This window comes from Gopherus flavomarginatus, chromosome 10 (assembly GCF_025201925.1).
Source record: "Gopherus flavomarginatus isolate rGopFla2 chromosome 10, rGopFla2.mat.asm, whole genome shotgun sequence".
Taxonomy (NCBI): Eukaryota; Metazoa; Chordata; order Testudines; family Testudinidae; genus Gopherus; species Gopherus flavomarginatus.
Window position 1 is genome coordinate 73,064,667 of NC_066626.1, and position 21,607 is coordinate 73,086,273.

At 47.5% G+C, this 21,607-nt stretch overlaps 1 protein-coding gene across 1 annotated transcript in view; it reads left to right on the plus strand.

Annotated features, from left to right (window-relative positions):
- The window catches only part of LOC127030435 (uncharacterized), a 102,987-nt gene extending 84,293 nt beyond the window's left edge, over positions 1 to 18,694 (plus strand). Inside the window, exons 4-8 of the mRNA XM_050916997.1 lie at positions 6,086 to 6,263; positions 7,482 to 7,686; positions 9,513 to 10,135; positions 15,390 to 15,535; positions 16,963 to 18,694. Of these exons, the coding sequence (XP_050772954.1) occupies positions 6,086 to 6,263; positions 7,482 to 7,686; positions 9,513 to 10,135; positions 15,390 to 15,535; positions 16,963 to 17,758 (1,948 nt within the window). The 3' untranslated portion in view covers positions 17,759 to 18,694. The remainder of the gene's footprint in view (positions 1 to 6,085; positions 6,264 to 7,481; positions 7,687 to 9,512; positions 10,136 to 15,389; positions 15,536 to 16,962) is intronic.
- Positions 18,695 to 21,607: the final 2,913 nt, after the last annotated feature.

A 21,607-nucleotide genomic window follows, 5' to 3' on the forward strand; every position in this document is an offset into this window, starting at 1 on the left:
CCTCGCTCTGCCCCAGGACCCACCCCTGCTCCACCCCTAGCCCTGCCCGCCCCCACAGCTTGCAGCATCCCTCCTCACTCCCCCACCTGGTGCGAGACGGAGCGGGAAGAGGCGAGGGCCACGACAGCCCTGGTGTCTGGTGGCAGGGCGATGGCAGCGGCATACCTGCTACCCACTTTTATTTCCTCATCACCTAAGATGACACAACAGATACACTTGGGACATGCTCTTGCTCCCATTGCAGAGAGCGAGGCCCAGATGGCATTTAGGCTCCTAACATCCATTGAAATCAAAGTTAGGAGCTTAAATACCTCTGTGGATTTGGACTGTCCTTGGCTCCAACAGGAGCAGGATTGGGCCTTTAATAAAGTTGTGCTGATGAACACATTGGTGAGAACTGTGTATCTCCTGGCTTTGTTAACTGCCCACAGTTACAGTTCTACCAAGCAATTTTGTCTTGTACCATTAATTCCCTCCCTGGTAGCTTGCAATTATTTACTTTATTTGATTTGTGACTTTGGGATGATGGAAACCTTTAAGTGCCTCATGAATCATTTAATCCATCTGGCTCACATAAGAGTCCCTGCTGGGAAGAGACACACTGGTCTACCAGTGGAAATCAAACGTAGGCTTTTAAACATAAGTTGCAGTTTCTGAGCTGTCTAAATGATGTGGGATCACTGTCCGGGGCCAGGACACGTAAGGAACTGGGGACTCTCATACTGTTCAGCTTTGAATTTGGGAGGATGAGAAGGAAATGAGGACATCTGTGTAATGAAATAGGAACTGATTGGACAGGAAAGGGCTTGTGGGGCAAGTGCTACTAGGGGAGATGGTTAAGGAGAAAGACACTCCAAGATAAAAGATCTTCTGGATGACATAAGGATGGTAGATGAAAGAGCTGTTGTCAAGGGCAAAGAAAACTAAGGTCACCAAGATCAGGGGAAATGTGAAAAGATGAAAAGCAGGCAGAAAAGCCCATCTAGCTAGAAGAAGAGAGGAAGGGACATGGATGGCACACAGGAGCTTGTACAGACCACACCCGCTATGGTGGTTTTGCAGAAGACTGAAGGAAGGCACTGTGCACAGATGCAGTCCTGGCTGTATAGAGCCAGACGGGGTGGGACTAGAGCATCTTTTTCTAGAAGATTCAGGGAGAAGAGATGGCTCCACAGGTTCAGAGGAAAACAGCACACTCACATGGAACTGCTCACTCCCCTGCATAGTTCCCTGCCAGCCTGAAAACTTGGTGTGAAGGAGAAGTGATATGTAACAAGGATCAACAAAACTCAACCCACCAAAACACCATACGCAATAAATAGCCCAAGAGATTTTACCCTGCAGGTGGAGGAGTGCCAGAGACTCCATTAAGTCCACTAGGGACTTTGCTACTGCTATCAATTTGATGTGAAAGATGCTCAGACACTACGGTGATGGATGGCAGGATAAGACCCTATGACTGAGAGATAGACAGACAGTTCTGCTGCAGCTTTGTTGGGCCCTAGTAGTATATTTCTTCCCAGCTGAATTCTGTTGTGCTCTGGCCTGCAAAGGAGTGTGGGAACTTCAAATCTCAAACTACCCAAGGCGAGGATGGGGAGAACTCCAGGCTCCAAGCCTCACAACTGCTCAGCTAGGAAGTACTGTATTGGAGTCCAGAACAGAGGCAGCTTGGTCCTAAGCTTGGTAATATGGTAGAAAGCAGGTGGTGCTCGGGAAAGGGCTCACAACATGGTGTCCAGCGTGGCACATACTGGATCCACCACAAACTGCACAGTCTTGCCTACAGTCCACCGGCGGGCCATGACTAACAGAGAGCATAGACTATCTTAGAGAATACAGTGAACACCTGGCAGGAAGAGTATCGAGGGAATACAGCTAGCGTATGGCTAGAGGAAGGAAAGTCAGATGGGGTTAGTATAAATGGGAAGATAATGGAGGAAGCTGAGAGGGAAGATGAATAACCCAGAAGATGCAAAAGGGAATGAAGTCCTGAGGCCTGGAGAAGAGAAAATAAACTAGGTATAGCGCTTTGTCTGTGTGCCAAGCATGACAGCACCGATTTACACCTGTTACCCTAAGTGAAGGGGCTGGCAGAGAGCTTGGTGTCCTGGCAAGAGGCTCTTCAGAAGAGGAAACGACCGTCGCTCGGGATCCAGGTGGGAGCTAGAACGATGGAGGGAACTCTGGAATAACTAAAAGTACATTCAGTGAAAGGGAACAGGAAGGCCAGTGGAGTTGGTGGAGGGAAGAGTTCCACTATCGAGGAGATGTTGTGGCAGACTCCACGGTCTCTGGCCATGGTTAGGGTAGAGTCTGAAGGAGGCAAGTGTGTGAGGAAGCCAGATTTTTAGATTCTGTGGGGAAGACCTGGTGAGAGAGGAAGGGAGAGCCCAGTGGAAGTGGTGGCAGGTGGGACAAATGGGGAGAAAGATCACCTCAGAAGCACTGGCTAGAGATGGGCAGGGGTAAACCCCTCAACATAATATTCACCTGTATTAGTATTAAAATGAGCACATATAGACACCGATCTTCACCCCTAAGGATCCCAAGGCAGTTTACAAACTTCCTTTCTTTACAGAGGGAATCACTTCCCCCACCACTGAAATGCAGCCACATCTGGTGTGAACAGGGCAGTCCTGTAACAGTCCACAGTGACACTGCACAGCAACTTAGAGCGAGAAGTGCAGAGCAGCGTATGGAGTTGAGATTCCAGGGGGGCATTTTTAAAGAGGCGGCATGAATTAAGAGCAGGATCAGGTGACCACATCCTACCAGGGGCAGACTGATCCTGAAGCCTACAAGAGCTGTCCTGGTATGGAGCTCACAAAGGAACATGATTTAGACAAAAATAAGATATTTGTGGATCCTGTTAGCGGAACTGAAGACAAACAGCAGAGCCAGTCTGCACTAGTTATGGTGTCAGTTACATTATCCGTCAGCTTTCCAGCCACAGCCTTATTTCAAACAATAACTGCTTTTAAGAAGAAAAAAAAAAAGGATGTTTATGCCGTGGAAACATCACAGAGGTCAAATTTAAAGAGTCAGGAAGCAAGGGGCCAGGCCCTGGGATGCCACTGCACGGCAACAAGTGCTGTACAGGCATGTGAGAGAGAGCAAAAATGCCTTCCCTTTGCACTCCCCTGATCCCGCTGCAGCGTGTGCAAAGCTGGCTCCCCCTGCACAGGTTAGAGCCAAGGGGCCAAAATATCAGCCAAGGAGGAATCCCAGCCACACACCTCTTGCAGCAGAGAGAAGGAATGGCATGAGAGCTCCCACTTCAGCTCTACTCTGCTGAAGGATCATCCTTGCACTAGGAAGAGCCTCCTGGGGCTGGTTAAACCAGACAGATGACATCCATGGTGCAGGACAAAGCAGTCTCAGTGGGGAAATCTGCATTAACTGTGGCATGTTGCACAGCCAGTATATTTTGTGCTATAGATCTAACCCAAAGCTAATAATCCAGGTTTTCTCAGACTAGGGTCTGCAGACCCGTGGGGGTCTGTGAGGGTACTCCAGCAGGTCCACGAGTCTTGTCCAGGACCACCAGCCCCACTGATCAATTCTTCCCTCTCCCTCCCAGTGCCTCCTGCACGCCGTGGATCAGCTGTTCAGCAGCGTGCAGGAGGTGCTGGGAGGGTGGGGGAGGAGCAGGGATGGGGCGCGTTTGAGGGGGCAGAAAGAGGCGGAGAAGAGGAGGGGCAGGGTGGAGCGAGGGTGGGAAGAGGAGGGGCAGGGTGGGGCCTTGGAGGAAGGGGTGGAGTGGGGGCAGGGCCTGGGGCTGAGCAGGGGGTCCATGAAAATGTTTAAATCAAAATGGAGATCCTTGGATTGCTAAAGTTTGAGAGCCGCTGCAATAATCTATTTAGCATGTGAAGCAGGTCTAAAGAAAGCTCCATTCATACAGCATGGACACTGCTGTAGGAATCCTAGCTTTTGCCTTTCTTACCTGTAACTGACCAACCCTAGTGCAGATTTAATTTCTTGACTCTAAAATAGTCTATTTTTTCCATTCTTTCCTTTTCAAAACCACCTGGACACAACTGGTTCCCATTCCCCAGGGAGGGTCGCCTTTGGAAATGTTTAGAAGAGTCAACAAAATGTAGAAAAGCCTCAAAAATGAACTCTGTGAGGGAGCTCCCCAGACATCATTCCCAGAGAAGTGCTCCCACGTCTTCCCTTTTAGTAATAATTCTCTGCTCTTAGACCAGGTAACACGTCATGAGAAAAGCTCAAAGCACTTGACAAACATAAATGATCACTTCCTTGCAAATTAGGTCTGTACGATCTTGTGCCTAAGGCCCTGCATGGGGAATCAGGAGACCTGGGTTCTATTCCTGGTTCAGCTGCTGGGTGGCCTTGGGCAAGTCACTTCACCATCTTGGGCCTCAGTTTCCCCTCCCACTCTTTGTATATTTAGATTGGGGCAGGACAGTCTCTTACTTCACATCTCTGCAGTTCCTAGCACAGTGGGTCCCTGGTCTCAGTAGTGGATTCTAGATGTCACTGTAACACAAACAGCAGTCATAATTTTGTTATTCCCATTCTACAGAGGAGACAATAGAGGCATAAAGAGTGAAGTGGCATAACAAGACCCACATAGTTGGTCACTGGAAGAGCCAGAAATAGAACCCAAGGGGTCCTGATTCCCAGCCTTCTCCTAGCATTACACAGTGACACTGGTGTTGTCAATCAGACTCTAATTGTAAAAATCCTCTGTTAGTCCCAGCTGGGATCTAGAAGCACAGAAGTGTGTGACCATGAAAATATTCATTTAAAAACCAACCTTTTCAGGCATAATAACAGATTCACTCTGAGTTTGGAAGGAAGATTTGGGTCTATTCTGAACCCAACTCAGTTTGGGGTCTGTACTCATTCACTTTAGCTGAGCCAGTTCACCTATCCCTAGTTATAAAGGGAGTAACTATATACCTTGATATGTGACAGTACTGGGAGCTACCGTTTAGCAACTCTCAGGCATCAGTGGTAGCCTAGGAGTTAAAAGCTATGCAAAGGAGCAGTCATTATAATAGGTGTTGGTTAGTCACAGACACTGATTGTATTCCAGTCCCCTGCGTCTCTCTGGTCAGTTACACCAAAGTTGTCTGTATACAGTCCTGACAGACCTTTTTGTTAAAAGAATTTGAACCAAGGGAAATGAAACTTCCTCTTAACAGAGTGCCTGGTGATATAAACCCAAAGCAGAAGGCGAGTCAGTATCCTCATGATCACTTCCCTCTTATTCTTCACCCATTGATTGGCCGCTAATCTATCAATATTGCACCAAATCCTGTTCCCATCTTCCCTGGAAATCACTTGTTTTATTAGAGACACTGGCCATTTAAATTGAGTATGCTTTTTAAAAATGAGTTCAAAGCAGTGCCAGTCACTACAGTATCCCTCTGGGCCAGTTTTTATAGCTTTATAGCCACTTTTCCCTATTGTAAAAGTCCCTTGTGGCTGAGTGATTCCCACAAAGAGGGGAGAACTGACAGGCACAGAATGAAAACAGTGGACTACGGTGATACTTTAAATGCTATCAAGTGAGTTCAACGGGTTTTGGATCAAGCCCGTATTAAACAAGCTGAAAAAAAATAAGAGTAAAATATTTTCCTCTAATCTGTTTAATTTATAGCAATTTTAGGGGTTGCTTGTCCCAATAGAAGGTAACATTTTTCAGGTACAGACTATGATTTCTATGTTGACAGTCTCTTTGAGTAACAGCTACTTAAAAAGATGTTTTGTGGTCTGCATTGGGGATACTTCATAATTTATAAACAAAAAATGTACCATGAGCATATGAGACTTGAATAGTTACTCTGCATTTGCATTGCTGTAACTGAGATCGCCAGGTCTGAGCTGATTTTAGACTCCTTAAACCACACACAAGTGTATTATTGAAACAAGGACTGGACCGAAGCCTTCCAGTCGGGATCCTTCTCTGAACAGATGGGTGTTGCTCAGACCTGGGTACCCTGTCTAAACCCATCTCTGTCAACAATTTCAGGTTACCTCCTAACTCCTAGTGATGGCTGCACCTTTGCACAGATATGATGTTGATTGGCTTCTGCTCCTTCCCTTGCAGCTGCAGTGCCGAGACTGCCTCGGAGTCCCCATCCATGGGATCATGTGACTCTAGGAAAGCTGATCTCTCTTCTCCAGAGGAGGACAGTGATCAATGTACAGTCATTTCCATGGCAACACGGACCTTGAAGAACAAGCCAAATAATGAGACACCTAGTGACACTCAACCTGCAGGAAACGTAAGGAAAAATTCCCATTTCACCTCAGACAGGTGGTTTTTGCCAGGTGCTAGCCACCATTAGCGTTTAATTAGTTAGAGTGTTTGGAAAGATATGGGGGATACGAACAAGGCTGATTTTTGACCCCGGGAATGGATGTAGAAAGGAAATCTGTGAATCAATTCAGTTTTGTTAAATGAAGTTTTTCTGTTCATTATTTTTAATTGAATGGTTTTTTTCCTGGAAAGTTTTAGTGTAATAGGGACTAGTTCTTCCCTCGCCCCTGTACAGGCCGCTCCTGGCTTGCTGGGATTGGAGCACCACTTGGTGTGTGTGTAACCCCCAAAATAACCCCCACGAACCCCATAAGGATTTCATTCCACCCACCCCTACCCAGACAGCCAATGTGAAAAATCGAGACAGGAGGTTGGAGGTAAAAGGAGCCTATATAAGAAAAAGACACAAAAATGGGACTGTCCCTATAAAATCGGGACATCTGGTCACCCTACCTACCCAGCACAGACACTCGCTGTGTAACCAACTGATCATATATTCGCGCTCTTTTCAACAATTAGGTTTCATTTTTTTTAAATATGGCTGCAACTACAACATTGAACTGTTCAGTGACTGGTGATGCTGATCCATCTGTGAATGGAAGAGACAATGAGCTCAGTCTTACTTCTCTTGATGCTGTTATTTGTTTTACAGTAGTGCCTAGATCAGGACCCATTGTACAAACCCAGAGAAAGAGATAGCCCCTGCCCTAGAGAGCAGAAGAGGAACAGAGGTGAAGTGATCTGCCCACGACTCCACAACAGATCTGGGTTTAGAACCCAGGTCTCCTGACTCCTTTGCAGTTGCCCTAGCCCCAGAGCACACAGCCTGCCCCCAGGAGTGGGAGTTTTGCCATTGACTTCAGTGGCAGCAGGATCAGAGTCTGTCATTGCACGCAGCAGCCTGCAGAGCCCTGGCTGGCTCCATCACTGTTTTCAGTTATGACAGAGCTTTTAAATACACCTCGATATAACGCTGTCCTTGGGAGCCAAAAAATCTTACCGCGTTATAAGTGTAACCATGTTATATCAAACTTGCTTTGATCCACCGGAGTGTGCAGCCCCGCCCCCCCAGAGCACTGCTTTACCGCGTTATATCCACATTCGTGTTATATCGGGTGGCGTTGTATCGAGGTAGCGGTGTACCTCTTGGCCCCCACCCTAACACCACTTGCCTTTGTTGCAGAATTCCAGCCCGAGCTGCTGCAGATCCAGCTCTGACATCGCCCAGGAGACTGCGGACTGTGTCAAGGCCCAGCGGGAGTGCCGTCTGCGGCCTCATTTCAGTGACCCGATGCCAACAGATGCTGTGAAGAGAAAACAGCTGGAGCTGAAGATTGCGGCAGCAGCCCGGCAACACACGCAGAAGCGACGGCAGGAGAGAGACCCCGGTACCTGCACAATTCTTGCATGGGCTTGGATGGACTGTTTGTGTCGTTCCTTAGTTTAATTGTAACTGGAGATTCTGCTCCCTCGACGAGGGCAGTTTAGAATTCAGAGTGGCGATGATCCAGATCCTAATCTCAGTTATACTGGTGGAAATCTAGAGTAACACCACTGACTTCAGAGGAGTTGTTCTGGGCTTGCACTGGTGTAAAGGAATTCAGAATCTGGCCCAGGGGCATTTATCAATGTAGTTTGATTGGCTGCACTGGTGTAATCTGGGCTAACCCCAGAGTGGTGGGAGGAGGCCCTAGCAACCATGGGAACTGACAGCCATTTCTGCACCACCCCCACAGGATCCCTTCGTGCAGGGGGCATGCTTGGAGTACTTCTAGGAGGAGGGGACACGGTCAGGCTTTCCTATGGCCTGGCTATTCCTGGCTGCCCCAAGGGCCAAGAGCGGCTGCAGGCAGCTGGGCTCAAGTTAGGGCAACCCCTGCTCTAATCCCCAGAAGGGACCAAACTGGCTCCTGGCAGCCCCCCACATATGGGAGGGAGGAGGATGGCATAAAGTCACTGTGCCCGAGTCCATCTGTGGCACAGGGATGGACTGGCCCCACTAGACTCCAAATTTGCCCTGGCTTAAGTGAGAGGAGATTCAGCCCAAAGTCCCTGGGCTATAAGGCCTGGAACTGTCCTGCACTGAAGAGAGGGTGGGGGACACTGATAAGATGAGCTAATTGGTGTGTAGCCGCACGCCCTCCTGCCTGCCCATTTACGCAAGGGCACAGTAGTGGCTCTGCCTCTGCTCCCCTCCTAGGCTTCTGCTGCTCCCTCCAGCACCTTCCAGGCTGAGGTGACTCAGCCCTCTCTGGCTAGGCCCCTAACAGTTCTGGGCCCCCACACTCCGCAATAAACACAAAGAAATGAACTCTTCCCTTCCCTCGGGGAGGCCCTGACAGGGGCTGTCCACAGACATCCTACCCGCCCACAGCAAGAGCCCCAGGTCTGTGAGCTGGGCTCTCCCCTTTTAGCCCCCCCACAAAGCCTGACACCTGCTTCACGTGTCACAAGGTAGGGTGGATTGGGCCCGCAGCAGCCCATTAACCCTTCCCTGCCTCCTGTGGGGTTTACACTCACCCTCACAAGATGTTTTCTGTGATTCATAACAGAGGGGTTCCTGCACTCAAAGATTCATCTGGCAACTGGCTCCCTCTAGGTGTATGTTCTAAATAACCCCATCCCCCACCACTGCCGGGTTTATTTTTTAGCCATACTGGATTACGGCCTTGAAACATCAGTCCCTGGGGGCAGAAGGACGTATTATTTGCCTGGCACGAGGCATCATACTGAGCACTGCAGAATAAATGGTAGGAAGAGAGAACAAGCCTTTTCACGTAACAACACAAAGCGCAGCAATGTCTGTGCTGTAGTTCCCAGGTCGAATCCCTGGGGGAGAGATGATTTTTTTCAAGGTCCATCGTAAGGGTCAGATCTCCAGCTGGTGGGAGTGCTGCATCGACTTTGCTGAGTTGCACCTGCTGAGGCAAGTGAGCGGTGGATTGGGGCTGTGTGATTTCAGAGTCCACTGACATGGGCACTCACAGGCTAGCTCAAGCCCCCTTAGCAGTGGGACTGGTGGAGGAGCTCCACTCTGACTTCTTCATCCAGCAGCAGAAGAAGGGTGGGAGACAATGTGCAGCCCTGTTTTCCCCCAGTCCTTTCCCTTAGGCTCCTAGTTCCCAAGGCTGCCCCAGCCTGGAGGCTGTTGAGTGACCTCTTCCCAGTCAGCAGTGCACGTCCTGAGCGTCGTTCTTGTCTGTACTTTGCTCAGGTCCGGTGGTGGCTAAAGCCAACATCCCCCATGGCTGCAGCTTTGACGAGAACACCCGTTCCCTGCGCAGCTCTCTGCGATCCAAGCACCGCTGGAGCAACGTCAGCAGCCTGAGTGCGGACAGCGGCATTGTCGGCGTAACCGACGAGAGGGATGATGCCGAGGCCGGCAGCGCAACCAGAACCAGATCGGCGGAGGTGGAGAGGGCGGACAGCGGCATCGGCCAGGCATTGGCCAGGAAGTGGAAAAACAGGGCCTCTGAAACGCTGACTTCCTTGCAGGCCTGGGAGGCACACCGGCCCTGCACGGACTGCGGTGAGAGAGATTTCCCAGTGGAGACAGACGCACAGAACCAGAACAAGAGAAGAGCCAACCTGTGTGCGAAGTGCCAGAAGCGCAGGACAGAGCGAAAGGAGTCAATCCTGGAGTTCGTCAACACAGAAGCCAGCTATGGTGAGGACCTGCGGATCATCAAGGAGGAGTTCTACCTTCCGATGCAGTCGGCTGGGCTACTGACGCAGGAACAGCTGCTGGTGGTGTTCAGCAATATCCAGGAGCTGATTGACCTCAATGAAAATTTTCTGGAGTATCTCCAAGAAGAAATTGACCAGGCCTTTGATCAGGTACGGTCCCTCAGCTTTGCTTTCTGCCTATAGCAACAGTAGCTGGGTCAGTCACAGGGCCACGTCATAGCACTAATTGAGAGGCAGCATTGTCTAGTGGTTAGAGCAGGGGGGCTGAGAATAGGGCTCCTGGGTTCTGTTTCCCAGTTCTCAGCCTCTTACCGGTCAGCACTCTATCCAAAAGTCTCTCTCCCTTAGCTTTTTCCCAGGGTCATGCTACGAGTGCTTCTCTGGCTGTCTCTGGGGCTTCCCTGATGCCTCCTCTGGCTGCTTCTGGGGTGTTTCTCCTGCTTCTGTCTCTCACGAACATGACTCCATCAAAGGATACCAAACCTCCTGCTTTTGCATCCAGCCCCCAGTCAAACCCCTTCACCCACATAGCTCAGATTCCTGACCAGTCTTGTATGAGGTCTGTGTTTTGGGGCTCCTACTTTTTCAGTTGCCTGTTCCATCAAGGAGCTGAATTGCTTCTTACATTTATCCTGAATGAAGGACAGCTGATACACCAACCAGCTTCAGTGAGGTTTCACCTAACCACCTGCATAACATTACCTTGTAAACAGGCAGCAATCTCAAATGGTGAGAACAATCACACTGGAAGTAGCATGTAATACAAAAATTATATTAGAGAATGGGGCCACTAGGAATGTAGCCAGATGTGGGAGGATCACCGGAGCCTAGGAGGACCCTCCAGAGCTAGCATAATGTGCGTAGGTCCCACAATGTCCAAACTCCAATCAAACTACTCACTCCCACTATGGTATGAAGCCCCAACATGTAGAAAGCTGGCAATAATCCATGAGCATAGAAGTCAGCTGGAGCACAGGACCAGTGCTCAGGGGGTCAGGTACGTGCCGTGTTTTCAATATGTTATGTGCTTTGGCAAGGTATCTCAAATGAAAAAAATTAAACCTTTGCAAAACCACATTGTGTTTGAAAAGCAAAACAACTTCCTGAGGAACTAAAGGCTGGCTCCAGTGGGGTTCTGCAGCCAGTGTCACTTTATCAGCCAAATTCAAGATGGGATAGAGCCGTGTAAATGAGTCTGGAATCAGAAAGGAGAAAAGGGGCATGTGAAAATGTGGTTCTGTGCTCAAAGGGGACTGTAAAACTGACATTAGGGGGCACCATCTTTATTGTCTCTCCATCACAGGTGCTCAGGTTACATGTAAAAAGATGCTCCTTGTAAATTGTCAGCTCTGCAAACTCAGCCTTGGATCAGGGAGTTAAAGTGGGATTTTTCCTTCTCATACACCATCACCAATCAAGATTCTTCAAGCCAGATTAAACTCTTATCTATGCATGTGCGACCCCATTAGTAGAGCTGGTGGAAAACAGAATTTCTGTCCTGCGGAAAAATACTCCATTTCAGTTCCAATCATTTGACATTTTTTCCACTGAACATTTCCTGCAAAACATTTTGACGTCTACAAAACACCATTTTCCAGTGGAAAGCTGTCCATGAAAAATGTTTTGCCCAGCTCTATCCATTAGCCGCACAGAGAAACTGATCAGAATTTGGCACAGAGTTGTTGATGCAGCAGAAGGAACAGACTCCAGCTGATTTGCCCTTAGCCACGTTGGCCCTGCCGGGCTAACAGTAAAAAACACTAAAAAAGTTGCAGATATGACACTGAAATCCCAGGAGAAGATCTGTTAAGTCAGAAGGTGCCATTTTTACATAGTCATTTTTCAGTAGAGAACCCACTTGAAACCAACCGGGCCAGATTCTGATCAGTTACACAACTGCAAATCTGGAATATCAACAGATGTGGGGTTTAACCCCAGATTTACATCAGTGCAACTGAGAATCAAAGCTGACCCCGTGATGTGCCGAGTTCCCCTTTTAGCCTGGCTGCTGGGGGCTTTCAGCAAACATTGCTTACAGCTGAGGGCATTTTGTAAAAACAATTTCCCGGTCACCTTTAAATGTTCAACATTGTATGACAACCACCTCATCTGACTATATCCCACAGCACTGCACAATGCAATCACGACCACATGGCTACAGGGCTCCTTTCCCAAAATACCCATCCCACTGATACAGAGATTCTGTGGCAGAGTGAAACATAAGCCTAGGCCAGCAGGAGTATACGGGTGACAACTTCAAGCTCACATTTCCCACTTTCTTCGAAGGGAACACAATCCATTAGCTGCAATATCAATACAAGCTAGAAGTTTTTGTACTTTGGAGAGAGAGAGAGACAGACAGACACACACACGCACTCACAGCAGACCATACCACATGCATGTCTTTGATTGCAATGACCTTGACACAGCAGCCCTGGCATCAGCTTCCTAGTATCTTGCACAGGAAAGACATACGTGTGCCAAGGTCAGAATTGCCCTTCAACAATTTCTCAAGCAGCTGAACACTGAAAGCAGCTGTTTGTTTTGCTGGTCCCTCTCCCTCTGTCTTCAACCCTCTTTGCCAACATAATGGATTCCTGCACTAAAAGGCACCAGAGCACTAACTCCAGGCTGCTTGTTACGCAAACCCCTAAGCAAAGCCAGTGGCCTTACCTGGCACCGTATTCTTATTATGTATCTTATTTTATTACATGCATGGAAAGAAAACAGGAATTTACCAGGAAATTTGTTTTTACAAAGCATCGCAGAGTCCTGTCTAGCCCAAAGGAGAGCCATTAAAAGCACCTTGGCACACCAGCCAGCCCCGATAGCTCAGAACAAAGACAAGGCAATCCCTAATCTGTAGCTGAGTTACACTTCACCCCTGCCCATTTTTCTCGAACACTACCTGTGTCATTTACAAGCCCTGGTGTCAGGCCTCCCTGGCATTTCTTTTTGGCATATCGGCTGGCAATAACAACTCTGGATCACTCTGTTGGGGAGAACGCTCAGAGCCTAGGTTTTGCGATCTAGGCCAGTGCTGGCAGGAGGAGAGGGTGCTTTGCATGGCTCCACAGTAACCTCTGTTGCACTGATAGCCGAAGACCCCTGTTTGTCCACAGACCAGTGAGTCATGCAAGCTTGCCTTCACCATCCCCACACTCTGCCTCACCCTAACCTGCAGGGGTGTAATCCATATCGGCCAGCCAATTCCATCATCGATCTCCACTGGTGCTGACCTGGTTAAGTGATACCCTGGGGAGGAGACCAAGATCAGCTCTTCATTTCCTATAGGTCACCTAGCCACTTTCAAATGGGGACTGCTTTCACTTGAACTGCATTTGAGCCAGCCACCTAGAGGGGGAAAGTTCCATGACAGAACAGGGAGCAATAGTCTCAAGTTGCAGTGGGGGAGTTCTAGGTTGGATATTAGGAAACACTCTTTCACTAGGAGGGTGGTGAAGCACTGGAATGGGTTCCCTAGGGAGGTGGTGGAATCTCCACCCTTAGCGGTTTTTAAAGCCCAGCTTGACAAAGCCCTGGCTGGGATGATTTAGTTGGGGTTGGTCCTGCTTTGAGCAGGGGGTTGGACTATATGACCTCCTGGGCTCTCTTTCAACCCTGATATTCTATGATTCTATGTTCCACTGCCAGCCCCTGGAAACAGATAAGTCGCCCTAAGACAGGGGATGGGGATGGGCTCTAGAAGGAGCCCTAAATGGAGACTCTTCAGTCAGAAAAGGATAACCGTGGTACAGAGCATAAAGGGGAATAGAGTAGGGGGGAATCCCTCCACAAGAAGAGAGGATTGGGCAAGTTTCCAAGAAATATGGGGATGAGTTTCCTTGCAGGTAGATTCAGACCTCCAGCGAGTTCATTAACAGGTCTCAGGGGTCATGACCTGCCTGCCCTTGGGAGGGAGAATCCAAGCTAGAAGGGAGGGGGCTCCTGATGGGCCACTGCCCTGACAAAAAAAAAAATCCATTAAGCTGACAAATTCTGGCAAGTCCAAAGAACCTAACAAACAGCCCAGCAACTCTGCAGGCTGCTCTCTATCAACTACGTTGAAGATGCTGTCAGCAGTAATTGGAGGAAAGCAGTTCAGCCCAGAGAGCAGCACCAGAGGAGATCAGAGTGCCATTCTCAGCTCTAAAACAACAAGGAGTCTGGTGGCACCTTAAAGACTAACAGATTTATTTGGGCATAAGCTTTCGTGAGTAAAAAATCTCATTTCTTCAGATGCATGGAATGAAAGTTACAGATGCAGGCATTATATAATGACAAGAGAAGGGAGTTACCTCCATAGTGGAGAACCAGTGTTGACAGAGCCAATTTGATCAGGGTGGATGTAGTCCACACCCAATAATAGAGGAGGAGGTGTCAATTCCAGGAGAGGCAAAGCTGCTTTTGTAATGAGCCACCCGCTCCCAGTTCCTATTCAAGCCCAAATTAATGGTGTTAAATTTGCAAATGAATTTTAGTTCTGCTGTTTCTCTTTGAAGTCTGTTTCTGAAATGTTTTTGTTCAAGAATAGTTACTTTTAAATCTGTTATAGAGATTGAAGTGGGAGGTTGAAGTATTCTCCTACTGGCTTTTGTATGTTACCATTCCTGATGTCCAATTTGTGTCCATTTATTATTTTACGTAGGGACATGCCATTGACATGCTGTGTGACCTTGGGTGAGTCACTTAGGCCCAGATCAGCAAAGGTAGTTTGGCACCTAACTCCGAATGACATCAATGGGAGTTTGGAGTCTAAATGCCTTAGAGGATCTGGACCTTAGCCTTTGCAGCTCAGTTTCCCTATCTCTGAAAATGGGGACATTAATACCCATTTGTAAAGTGCATTGAGTCCTTGAGTGAAAAAGTGGGAAGGATGGTTTGGATTACATTAGCCCTGAGTGCTCCTCGCTGGCTCGAACAGTGCAACTTCACCCCCTTTCATTCATAGGGCCAAGCCCTGTGGTCAGGCAGAACTCCCATGAAGGCAATGTAGTCATGTCATTGAGTTCAGCGAGTGAAGATCAGGCTGGACTTCAGCCTGAGTGCATTGATGTGACGTGTGTGTGTCTCCCCTGAGGTTTCTTTTCCTGCTTAGGGTGCTGTGTAGTGGAGAGAAGTGAGGCTAGGTTTTCAAGCTCCCATCGCCAACGGGGTAGGTTCAACCCCCAGTGAACCCCAGTGAGCTGAGCTCCTTTGAAAATCTGGTCCACAGACACTTTTCATGCAGACACTACCAGGCTTAGTGTGTACTGCCTTGAACACCGTGGGATTTCTTAGCGCAGCAAGTGCTCTGCCCAGCTGGAAGCATTCCTAGGATTGGGCCCGTGGTTTGGGATCACCCCTGGTGAGCACCTGTCTCTCCTTGATTGACTGCAGTAGCTACCGGGTTCTGTGTTTGCAGGACGACGAGGACCTGATGACTGTGTGCATTGGAGAGATCTTTTTGGAGTTTGTCAATATGCTGCCGGCCTTTCAGACCTACTGTCTTCAGCAGTCCTCTTCAGTGAACATGCTCAATGCCCTGGAGAAGGAGAAAGAGCTACTCAGGTAACATGGGCTGAGTGTGTCTATTATGGCCTATGGGGACTGGAGAGATCCAGAAAAGCACCAGCCCTGGAGCCTAGAAACTGAAGCCATGTATGTGGGAAAGGGGCAGTTCAGGCTTCCTAGGGTGTGTCTATCCTGGCCTGATGGGACCCCCTCTAGGAGCAAGACGGTAATTCACCCTCCTTAGCCCATTAGGTCTTTGGCGTTTCTGCTGGGGTAGCCCACAGGGATTTTGTGATACCAATGCTTGTCCACTCGGAACTGGACTGAGACCCACCAAACTAATTTCATACGGGTCATCAAACAGTCCACAGATGAGAACAGCTCTCAGTCACTGCTGACCTGTGCCAGATTTTCCACTGGAAGGGTAGACTCCTCAGTGGGAGGCAGAGTTGCCTTGTATGTAGAGCACGGGCATGGGACTCAGGAGCCCTGGGTTCTATTCCCAGGTCTGCTGCTGGGTGACTTTGAGTAAGTCACCTCACTTCTCTGTGCCTCAGTTTCCCCATCTGTAAAATGGGGATAATGATACTGACCTCCTTTGCAAAGTGCTTTGTGATCTACTGATGAACAGTACTGTATAAGAGCTAGGTATTAGTAGTAGAGGGTCCTGCCTCAGCGGTGCAGGGTGATGGTCTAGAGATGATCTCTTGAGGGCCTTTCCAGCCCTGCATTTCTATAATTAAGATCTGATGTAAATCAGTATTGCTGTATGGAAGCCAGTGAGGCTAGACCAGTTCAATCCAGCTGAGGATCTGGCCCTAAACACTTCGTGGAGAACTGTAATAAAGTGATGTGATCTGTCCCATAATGTGGTACATTCCTCAGGTGCTGGTAACAAGCCTGATCTTAGGAAATGCCGAGCGCCTGAAGCCTGTGAAAGCCAATGGGAATCACAGGTGTTCAGCTCCTCTCAGCATCACGTCTTTGTAATGCCCAGTGGGCTTGGGGCAGTCCAGAGCAGTAGCCAGGTGTGCATGGGTGGTCGAAGCAATCTGTATTGGAAGCAGCCTAGGGCAAAGGTCAGAGTTCTTGCAGGGGTCAGTAGCTGGAAGATCCGATGCAAGGGGCCGAATCAATGGGTTAAGGAAGGGTGAGGTGGCAAGGCAAGGTCAGGCGAGGCAATAGTCTGTTGCTTAGAAAGCTTCCTCTTCCTGTTGGGGTCTTTATGTAGTCAGAGTACCCAATGAGGGTGCTGCCTGATCATCTAGTCAGAGACCTGGACGTGCTGCTGTGGGCTTGTAGGCCTTTAGCACTTTGGCTGTCAGACTGGTCTGGCGGGTCGCAGTGGCACAGTGGCTAAGGATGCTGCCTAAGGAGCTCGGTTCAATACCAGCATCCTGAAAGCCCTTCATTTGCATTTTATTTTCATTGTCTGCTAGCAGAATAACCAACCCTGAGTTTATTCCCTTTTTAAATCCCCGCAGAATATTCCTCAACGTTTCCCAGAACGACAACACGGTGCTCCGGCGCATGAATCTAAGATCCTTCCTGATGGCCCCCTTGCAGAGAGTCACCAAGTACCCGCTTCTACTCAGCAGGATCATCAAAGCCACCATTGAGTACCATCCAGATCATGGCAGCCTGCGGGAAGCCAAGAGCCGCATCGAGTCCCACCTGGAGCACATCAACATGAAAACCAAGCAGGAGGGGAATTCGTGGACGCTGCGCTCCTTCCGCCAAGACAGCAAGAAGAACAGGGAAGTCATCAACATCGAGATGAGGGAAACCGCCATCAAAACTGTGGGATGGCCGCGGGAGGAGACACGCTTTGTGATGGAAGGGCTCCTGCAGCTTGCCCAGCCGCCTGATGGCCAGTGGGTGAAGAAGGGCAGCAAGACCTTGAAATTTCAGAACATGCAGGTGCTGCTCATGGTCAACATAAAGCGAGCATCTGAGTCTAGCCCCGAGGCTGCTGAGCCAGGACCTGTGAAAGATGCAGTCCTGGTGTTGATCAGGGACAAAAACAATGGGAAGTTCAGTTTGCTCAGGGAGCCCCTGAGGCTGAGTAACTGCATCGTCTCCACAGACCCCGACTGCAGTGATACTTTTGAACTCATAGAGATCAGGCGGGAGGCATTCGTGTTCCGGGATGGCGACAGGGCACGGACTCACCACTGGTTCCGGCAGATCAGGAGGTACTCGAGGGAGCTGGGCTCTTGGAAGAAGCGGCGGAATGCTCTGCCCAACATCATGATAAGCACATCCCATAACAGGTCTTGAAATCTAGGGAGAGGATCATGTTGGAAAAGACTGGGCTAAGCCAGTGAGACCTGCACAGAACCATCACTAGACTCAATGGGTTGAATTGACCACTGGCATAACTCCATCAACAACTGTGCAGTTACACCAGGAATGAGTCTGGCCCAATGAGGGTGATAATTTACTGGCAGCGTTGCAACCAGCTGTTGCAGCCTCACTTTGGATTTCAGCAGGAAGGACTTACATCCTATTTGTGACTCACTTACCTATGATGATTAGGCTTCTTATGAGGAGCAGGTCTCTGGAAAGAAAATAATGAGCTTCAGTTGTTAATATTGCACTGAGGGCTAATGGTGTCAGGCTCGATATTACACGGCTGTGATAAAGAGCTGATCTTGACTGTGAGTGAGGTGTCATTGTTGCACATATTTCATCAGCGTTAAATAAAGCCAAGGTCAAAGCCAGGTGCAGTATTACCAAATGAAGGAGGAAGTTTGGACAGGATAAGTCTGTAGTTTGACTGGTTTCCGTCCTCTCTCCCGAGAAATACATTTCATTATATGATTCCTGATAGGTTCAATGAAACATGTTGTTGGGGGGCAGGAGGGAATCAAACTTTCACCTTTAAACCAAACAAAGTAGATACAGATTTGCTCAGATTTAATCAGCGTTGTATGCATGTAACAAATCCAAAAAGCAGAAGAAATGTACACAGCATTCTCTCTCTTTTTCGCCCCCCAAAATGCCCGTAGAACACTGTGGAAGAGCAATATCCCCTACATTTAAAATCATCAGGTTTTTAACTGGCTTAAAGACATGTCAGAAGACTGGAAAATAATGATACATCTGAAATATTTCAGAACTGTGGGTCTGTAAATAAGGGTCTGTTACCACTTCTAGTGAACCTTAAAGTCTGTGATTATTTAAAGATGTAAACTAGTGTATTTCAAAAGTTTAAAAGAGAAACAGTTTAAATTGTACTGTAGTTTAAAAACATAAAATGTTTTAATAATTATGTTTCAATGACTCTAGATGGGTGTTTTGTTTATTTTGGGGTCCACCTGTTTTCTAGGGTTAGAATTTCATTGATTGCAGATCGCATAAAGGTGAACAGGGAAGCACACAGCGCTGTTGTTTGTGCTCACTGAGCAAAATTTTGAAGTGAGTCCAAGTGGGTTTATGGGAAATATAGTTGGTGTAACACACACCTTCTTCTAGGCTCAGAAACCACGTTCCCCTAATCCTTACGAGACAACCTGACATCAGTGTAGACTCTGACACTGGGGAAGGACTATTTTAGATTGATTCTGACTAATAGGGAGGAACTGATTGAGAATATGAAGGTAGAAGGCAGCTTTGGTGAAAATTACCACAAAACGATAAGAGTTCATAATTCTAAAGAAAGGAAAGGAAAGAGAGAGCAGCAAAATAAAGAAAATGGACATAAAAAAAAGCAGATTTCCTCAAAGTCAGAGAATTGATAAGTATGGTCTCATTGGAAGGATCTCTAAAGGAAAAAGGAGTTGAGGACACCTGGCAGTTTCTAAAAGAGACAGTATTAAAGGCACAACTGCCAATTATCCCAACGTGGAGGAAAGAAAGGAAGAATAGTACGAAACTAAGATGGCTCCACCAGGAACTCTTAATGACCTGAAAATCGAAAAAGAATCATACAAAAAGTGGAAATCAGGATAAATTGTTAAGGATGAGTATAAAAGAATAGTGCAAGCTGGTAGGGACAAAATGAGAAAGGCTAAGGCACGAAGTGAGGCACACCTAGCAAGGGTAGAGAAGACAAAGAGGTTCAATAAACACATTAGAAGTAAGAGAAGGCTGAAGGTAAGCATCGGCCCATTAGTTAATGGGGAAGACGACCAAATAAAGGATGACACAGAGAGAGAAGGCTGAAATGTTTATTTTTTTGCTTCAGTTGTCAATAAAAATGTTAATTGTAACCAGATGATTAACACAATTAAAATAAACAACAAGGAAGAAAGATCTCCAGGTAGAATAGGGAAAAGAACAGGCTAAAGAATATTTAGATAAGATATTCAAGTTGGCAGGGCCTGCTGAAATTCACCCTAGAGTATTAAGGAACTGAAGCAATCTCTGAACCATTAGCGATTATCTTTGAGAACTCATGGATGACAGATGAAACCTCATAGGGCTAGAGAAGAGCAAACATAGCACCTATTTTTTAAAAGAGGGGAAAGGAGGACACGATGAATTATAGACCAGTCAGCCTAACTTCAATGCCTGGAAAGATACTGGACAAGTTATTAAACAATCAAAATGAGAAGGGCTAAGGACAGTATCCTCTGTTGACCCACACACATTTCTCTGAGTTGCCTGTGCCCTCCAAGAATTGCTTTCACCGTTCATTTTGTTTTGGGGGAAGGGAGGACATTTGCTGAGATCTCCTCAGACATGACAAACGCATGCCCCAGGATAGGTGTACACATCTTCCACTTTCAGTGCTTCTTATTCTGTTGTGGACCCAATGGAGCTCTGCTGGTACCTATGATAGAGGAGAAACATTTTCTCCATTCTTTCCTTACCCCAACTATTAAGTTTTAAAGTTTCTTGTTTCAGTGCTGCTATTAATTTCACATTAAGAAAGATACAAGTGCATTGGACAGTCCTATAAAGAAGAAATATCTAGGGAACATATCTCCTACTAGCATTAACACCCTCTTTATAATTGACCAGATAGCTCTGTCTAACCCCGACTTTCCATATACTCTGCAATCAGGTTGGCTTGGTTTTGAGGTGATAGAAAGTAGAATGTTTTCCAGTTGACAGGATAGTGATTTCCAGTCATTCATTAAAAACCCAAGGCTATGCTCTGGGACCCTCTGCTCTTTTGCCACTATGGGACAAAGCTTTAGATGCTGATAGCCTTTAACATGCACATACCTCTCAATTTAAGTGCTGGAGGCTTGCTCTGGGTTCTGTCCTTTCAGGTGACAATGGTTATCTGTACACGAGTGCCTGTGGCTCTTGGAAATGCCAGTGCCCCCTTCTACACCAAGACTAGTCAGTGTAATAGTTTATTTGAGTCAGGGCTGCAATGTGAAGGAAAAGGCCCTGTCCGTCGAACAGAATTTGCTAGCATCCTACTCTCAAACACCATCCTTAACTCCTTTCCTTCTCATTTTGCAGAAAAGATGATTTGCATCTCACTCTTTCACCTGGAAAGCAGCAGTGAGCAGACTAAACCGGTGCTGCTGATGCAAATGATAGTATTGTGATGATTGATATTGGGCAATGCCCCTCGCTCCTCTTCAATGGTAGCCATTATTTAAAGTTCAGTTAGGCAATAATTTGTATGTTTCCAAAGGCACAGAAAATGTTTGGTGACCCACTAGGTGCTTTTCTTTCCTGTGTTTCTTGATGGGGGTGTTTTTTAGAAAATAAATTGGCAGCCTGAGCCCACCATGTGCTGGTTAAAGATTCTTCTGAAGTGCCAAGCACTCACAATAGATCCACAGCTAGATCAGTCTGAAACTGTCAGACCCCACACAGGAGAAAGCAATAGGATGCTGGCAGGTTCATTTTCTCTCCAGTGAAGGAAATGGTTAGACTCTTCCTTCACTTCATTGCCTCCAGTGGAAGTTCTCTTAAGAAAAGACATGAGTTTAGTGATCCTAATAGCTCCCTACAGTCCAATACTTGATTTCACTATAAACACTATAATCTAATAGCTTTGACTTCCACTGCTGGAAAAAGCTCTAGACCCTGTAAGGCTTTAAACAAATTTTCTGATCTGATCATTTTGCTCCACAGCAAACTGGAAATCAAACCTAACAGGGATGGTGTCCCTAGCCTTTGTTTGGCAGAAGCTGGAAATGAGTGACGGGATGATAACCT